This window comes from Triticum aestivum, chromosome 5B (genome assembly GCF_018294505.1).
Source record: "Triticum aestivum cultivar Chinese Spring chromosome 5B, IWGSC CS RefSeq v2.1, whole genome shotgun sequence".
Classification (NCBI taxonomy): domain Eukaryota; kingdom Viridiplantae; phylum Streptophyta; class Magnoliopsida; order Poales; family Poaceae; genus Triticum; species Triticum aestivum.
In genome coordinates this window covers 538,646,752-538,652,563 of record NC_057807.1, presented here as the reverse complement: position 1 = coordinate 538,652,563, position 5,812 = coordinate 538,646,752, and the positions used below count along the sequence as shown (strand labels likewise).

The following is a 5,812-nucleotide window of genomic DNA, read 5'->3' as shown; positions in this document are numbered from 1 at the left end:
TACAAAGTTTAGAACCACACTGATCCCGTGATCCGGCTATAGGAAATGAAGGGTAGCAAAAACTCGATTGCAAGAGCAGAATCTGACATTGCCTGGTCCAATAAAAAGGGATCAGAGTGTTTTCACCTACAGGAGAAAAAGCCCCCCACCGCACCTCCTCTGAATCCCAATCAGTACCTCACGGAGAAAACAACCAAACAAAACAAGCAACACATTGACCCCACGATTGATGTGCCTGGAGTAGAAAAATACGACAGAGTAGAGCGCCCTTGTACTCACCGGAAGCGGAGGGTCTCCGTCGACGGAGAAGTACGCCACGATAGACCATCTAGTGCTAGCTCCTCAAATCATTGGCCAGGAGATCCAAATAATATATGTGTGTGTCCTAATTCCTAAATGGGCGTTGAAGGCCTACAATGATCAGAGGACCAGTCCTCTTCTTATGGTTCTATCTACAGGGATCCCAGTGTGTTGACAGAATCAACATGCATGTGGCCTCAAAACAGAAAGAATTGTTGATTTGATAGGTAATACTTCAGATCTAGCCAACATCAGGATAAATCATGGCAACATTTTGTATGGACAGGTTTGATAGCGATGCAAAACGTACCCAATATGCACAACCTTTGGCCTGCGATCCAAACACACCAAACGCCCGAGCTCCCACAGCTCCAAGCCACCGCCGCCGCCCCCTAGGCTCGCGTCGACGCCATCCACCGCCTCTCGCCGGAGACCGTCACAACCGGAGGTTCACAGTCAAGGCCGCCACGCCCCTGCCCTTCCAACTCTCCATTCCTTCTGTTCTTCTATATCTCCTCCTCACCTTCAAAGCTCTCTCTCCCAGGAACTGCAGCAGGCCATGGAGAAGCTCAGCCGCCGCCGCCGTCCATCCAACTCGTCGGAGCCTCCTGTCGTACAGACATCATTTAATGGCAACCGAGTCTGCATATAACCCTGCATCATTTACTACCTCAGCTATGCTCTATTATAATAGTTGATTACAGTGATTAAACCCCCAATAGTATATGAAATGGGCATGGCTGTACAAAATTTATGCATACGATATACCCCATTCCCAGAGTTGCTATCATTAGGTTTAGAAGGAACAAAACCAAATGAGATGCCTGGTACAAAATTTAGCACTGAAGAAAAAAGAAGGGCAGACACAATGTTGAATGGATAGATAGCCATCCAGCATTAACGAACTAACAGGAAAAATATGTGAAGATGGTACTAACATCAGGCATTCAACGCTGCTCCCATGATTGCAGAATGTGCAGGAAAATGCCATATCAACCTTGTCCATCCGCTGCTCCCATGATTGCAGAATGGGCAGGAAAAGGCAATATCGAGCTTGTCCATCCGCTTCCTAGTGGGTGGCTTAGCGGACACCTTCCTCTTTCCCATGGTTCAACTTCTCTTCTTCCTTTCAAACCCTACGAAATGCAGGGGTTAGAATCTACGTATCAAATGGAGGTAATAGCACCAGGAGTCCCAGAACTTGTCCTGGATGTGACGATTTGGTCCCGAACTTGCAAAAGCCAACTATTGAGTCCCACAACTTGCAGCCAATGTGCAAATCTAGTCCTAGCCAATCAGAGCACGACAAGTGGAGCCTAGTCAGCACAGCCGGTCAGCACCACACGTTTTGCAATTACCCCCCTGGACTTAGCACTAATCAACCCGCACTGCACCTCAATTACAGGCTGCGCTGGCTGCGCTCGCGTGCTGCAGGCCCAGCGTAAGCGACACATCGCCGGAGACCGCGCCGGTTGTGGCGGGCCCGTACCTCATCCTCACCCCGGGCTCGAACCACCCAGGTCGTCCGCGGCACCCACGTGCGCGTCGCCGCCAAGGAGCTCCGCCGGGTCAAGGCCGACGAAGGCGGCGTCCGCCACCAAGGGCCCTGCCGGGGTCGAGCTTATGGGGGTGGACGCCGGACGTCCCGTGCTCTTGTTGGCCGTACCTGCCGCCGCCGTGCTGCATTACTACTTGCTGCTGCGGGTGCTGCTGTGCGCCGGTGGTCGTCGGGGAGTGCAAGTCGTCGGCGCGGCGCCAGACTCGGGACCGCCCCCGCGGCCGCCGGCGGAGGTGCCCTCAAGCTCATTGGTCTCCTGCTGGTACATCTCCTCGATCATGGGCTTCCACAGCCGGACGCGGGCGTTGATGAACCAATTCGAGACCTGGAGTTGATCCAAAAGAAATTAACCAAAGGAATTATTGCAGGCATAGGGAGGGTCCATAGAGCAATGGCGCCATGCGTGCATGCATGCATGTCTGCAGCGACGTGTAGGGCGTGTAGGGTAGCTAGCTATAGCTGCCTTTGTTTAGCAATCCACACTGTCATTTTCAGTTTTTACCCGGCGCTTATTTGTCCTGTTTCGTTTGTATCCAATGATTTCGTTGTAGTAGTCAATTAGTAGTTCCTTTGCAACATGATTTTTATTATAGTAGGTGTTTATGTATGTACTGTCTCTCCCCATGATTAAATGGTAATTGGAACTATTCCAAAAAATGGCAAGCAACTAAACTGACACTATCATACTGCCAGGCCCTCCTAACATTATTTCCTGACATGTATGGCACTGGAATTTAGATAGAAAAAGATGCTTAAAGCTAGATTTCTTGCTCCAACTATACATGGTATAGTGGGCAGAACAGCATCACTCTCACTCTCTGCGTAATATAATCTGTTTATATATCTTTGGTACAAGTGGAAACATATATTGGCTTCCAAAATAATATATACATGCGTCACAGTAATGCTATCATGGATACACAAGGAAAAGAAATGTCATGTAGAGAACTCATCATCGCTCACCACCCAACAAATTATTCGCATATACTCCTACGTACATAGAACGTACGTAGATTACCAAGATTTGCTTGCTTGCTTGCTCCTCAGGGCGCCCGCGTCTTCCTGCATGGACGGAGGCGACCGCGACGTACGTCCGCCCGCCCGTTCCTCGCGCGAGCGAGCCTCACTGCCCGACACCGATGTCGCCGCCGCCGCCTGCACCTCCGCCTCCGCCGAATCCCCCGCCGCCACCGGCGCCAGCTCCGCCACCGCGCCTCCTCCGAAGCCACCACCGGCGCCACCACCTGCACCGCCTCCGCCACCGAAGCCTCCGCCCTTGCCGCCTCCTCCGCCTACGCCACCGCCGAAGCCGCCGCCCTTGCCTCCCCCGAAACCGCCGCCGGCTCCGGCGCCACCGCTTCCACCGGCTCCACCGCCGAGTCCACCACCTCCTCCCGCGCCTCCACCCGCGCCGCCACCAAAGCCACCACCAGAGCCTCCTCCCGCGCCGTCACCGAGACCACCGCCTGAACCGGCACCTCCACCTGCGCCGCCTCCCACACCACCACCGGACCCTCCTCCTGCGCCACCACCGAGGCCACCGCCTGAACCAGCACCTCCTCCAAGGCCTCCTCCTGCTCCGCCTCCCGCACCACCATCGAGCCCACCACCTGAACCTCCTTCTGCGCCACCACCGAGCCCACCACCTGAATCGGCACCTCCTCCGGCGCCACCTCCAAGTCCACCACCGGAACCGGCGCCACCTCCGAGGCCACCACCTGAACCTCCTCCGGCACCACCACCGAGTCCTCCTCCTCCACCTGAACCACCTCTAAGGCCACCACAGGCACCGCTTCCTGCGCCTAGGCCAAGACCACCACCTGCACCGGCACCGCCGCCTGCACCGCCTCTGGCACCTCCACCGAAACCACCACCTCCACCGGTGTAGTGCGGGTTGATTAGTGCTAAGTCCAGGGGGGTAATTGCAAAAAGTGCTGGGCTGACCGGCTGTGCTGACTAGGCACCACTTGTCGTGCTACGATTGGCTAGGACTAGATTTGCACATTGGGTGCAAGTTGTGGGACTCAATAGTTGGCTTTTGCAAGTTTGGGACCAAATCGTCACATCCATGACAAATTCTGGGACTCCTGGTGCTATTACCTCTATCAAATGATGAGCAGATATTTAACACACCACTGGAGTTGCTAGCTGCGAAGAAATCAATACTTTATACAGTATCTTCTAAACAAATACTGAAATTCCTAAAAGGCACCAAGCTATGACGCATCATTCTTTGTAAAAGCGACAGAAATTAACAACGCAAGATGAATATAGCAAATCATACACAAATCATCCCCAAGACGGAATCCAGGAACACAGCAGCATGTATGATCGTGCCGTGGACACTACACCCAGAGCGAATCTGACCACAGAAATTGCGAAGGTCCCATCCCCACCCTAGTGGGATTGCTCGATTGAATTAGCAAGGAGAATTGATGCTGTGAAGAAACAATCAGACAACCTAGCTGCCCATGCATACCTCAAAGGTGGAGACCGCAGCGGCAGGACGTCCCGGGGGTCTAAGAAGAAGGGGAACGACAACGGCGTCGGTGCTCGAGAGGGCTGGAAGATGGGGCCCCGGATCGAAAAGGCGAGCCTTCGAAGCTCTCTCTCTCTCCCTGGAACTGCAGCAGTCCATGGAGGAGCTCAGCCGCCGGCGCCGCCCTTCCGACTCGCCGGAGCCGCAGGTCATCGATCCGATCCGGCTGCCATCCGCCAGATCCATGCCAGCCCTGCCGGAACCCACGCCTCCCTGCATCGAGCTGCCGCCGCCGCCGCCCCGCGTTGCCCGCATCACCCGCCTGCAAATACCCATCTGTTTGACATCGGCTTGTGTTTTTTTTCCTTCCTTGGATTAACGGAGCGATGTATCGGGGTGGAGCGCGGAACGTTTGGTTCGGCAGAGTTTTCGTCCGCTTGCGCAAATTGCTAAACGCAATTCTGGCTGGGGGTTGGTATAATTTTAATGGTTAGATTAAACTAAATGGCTCTGATCATGCGGCTGTAATTGCTTCGCGTTGTTGTGTGTACGTTAGGCTGGGTGTACTTAGTGATGAATATGTTTGCTTGTTTAATAGTAGTAGATAGATAGATAGAGATGCAAATGCCTAGGGTAAACCCCCTTCTCGAATCTCCGTCGAAATGGTGATTCTGTTGGTGAACACATAATTTTGTGTGTAAACACATTTTGTAACTTAATTATATATTTATGAGATTATGTCATAATTTTGTGTGTAAACACATTTTGTAACTTAATTATATATTTATGAGATTATGTAATAATTTAAGTAACTTTCTAGACCATTACTCCAAAATTATTGCATGTGCTTGATATAATTTCGTCCGCCGCCGTTCTTTTGGGTCGGCATGGATACAAAAGGCGGCCCAACATGCCGACCCAAACAGACGCGCGCTCGCTATTCGTCCGCGGGCGACCCATTTCCGGCCCATTTTTGAGCCGGATTTGCGTCGGCGCGGACATGCGACGGACGCGCACACGCTCGCCCTCTCCTCCCACGGCCCGCTGATCGGTGGCACATTGGCCTCCCCCCATCCAACAGCAACCCTCACGCTCCTCTTTCGTCGCCGCCGCCGTTTTTGTCGACGACTCTGCCAGCTATCGGTGCCTCCACATCCGCCCAGCTACGCCGCCCACTCCCACGTCGCCCGCCACCGTCGTCTTGCTGCCGGGGAGCCGAGTGCTTCCCACCCCCCGTGCCCCACCACCGCACAGCCGCCCCCGACCAAGAAGCCGCCTCGCCGCCGGCCAGATCCTCACCGGCACGCTCGTCGGACGCCGACATGACAGCTAGCTGGTCCGTGCGCGCCGCGACTCCCTTCGCCGACCGCCTCCTTCGCTGACGCCCGCAAGTTGTTCGACAGTTTGCTAAGGTACAAAATGGACTCCACCGACGAGTTCTTTTTTCACAATTTCCTTTGCGACTCCGATGATTC

At 54.0% G+C, this 5,812-nt stretch overlaps 1 protein-coding gene across 1 annotated transcript; it reads right to left on the bottom strand.

Annotated features, from left to right (window-relative positions):
* Positions 1 to 1,179: 1,179 nt before the first annotated feature.
* On the bottom strand, positions 1,180 to 4,673 carry LOC123116823 (uncharacterized). Its single transcript, XM_044537718.1, has 2 exons — positions 4,338 to 4,673; positions 1,180 to 2,183 (listed from the first exon to the last, which is right to left on the bottom strand). Exons 1-2 carry the CDS (start codon positions 4,671 to 4,673, stop codon positions 1,989 to 1,991), a joined length of 531 nt encoding a protein of 176 aa, XP_044393653.1. The 3' UTR covers positions 1,180 to 1,988.
* Positions 4,674 to 5,812: the final 1,139 nt, after the last annotated feature.

Coding starts and splice junctions, on each gene's coding strand:
- LOC123116823 (XM_044537718.1), bottom strand. CDS start 4,673: ATGGGTATTTGCAGGCGGGTGATGCGGGCAACGCGGGGCGGCGGCGGC. Junction 2,184..4,337: donor CTGCGGTCTCCACCTTTGAG/GTATGCATGGGC, acceptor GATCAACTCCAG/GTCTCGAATTGGTTCATCAA.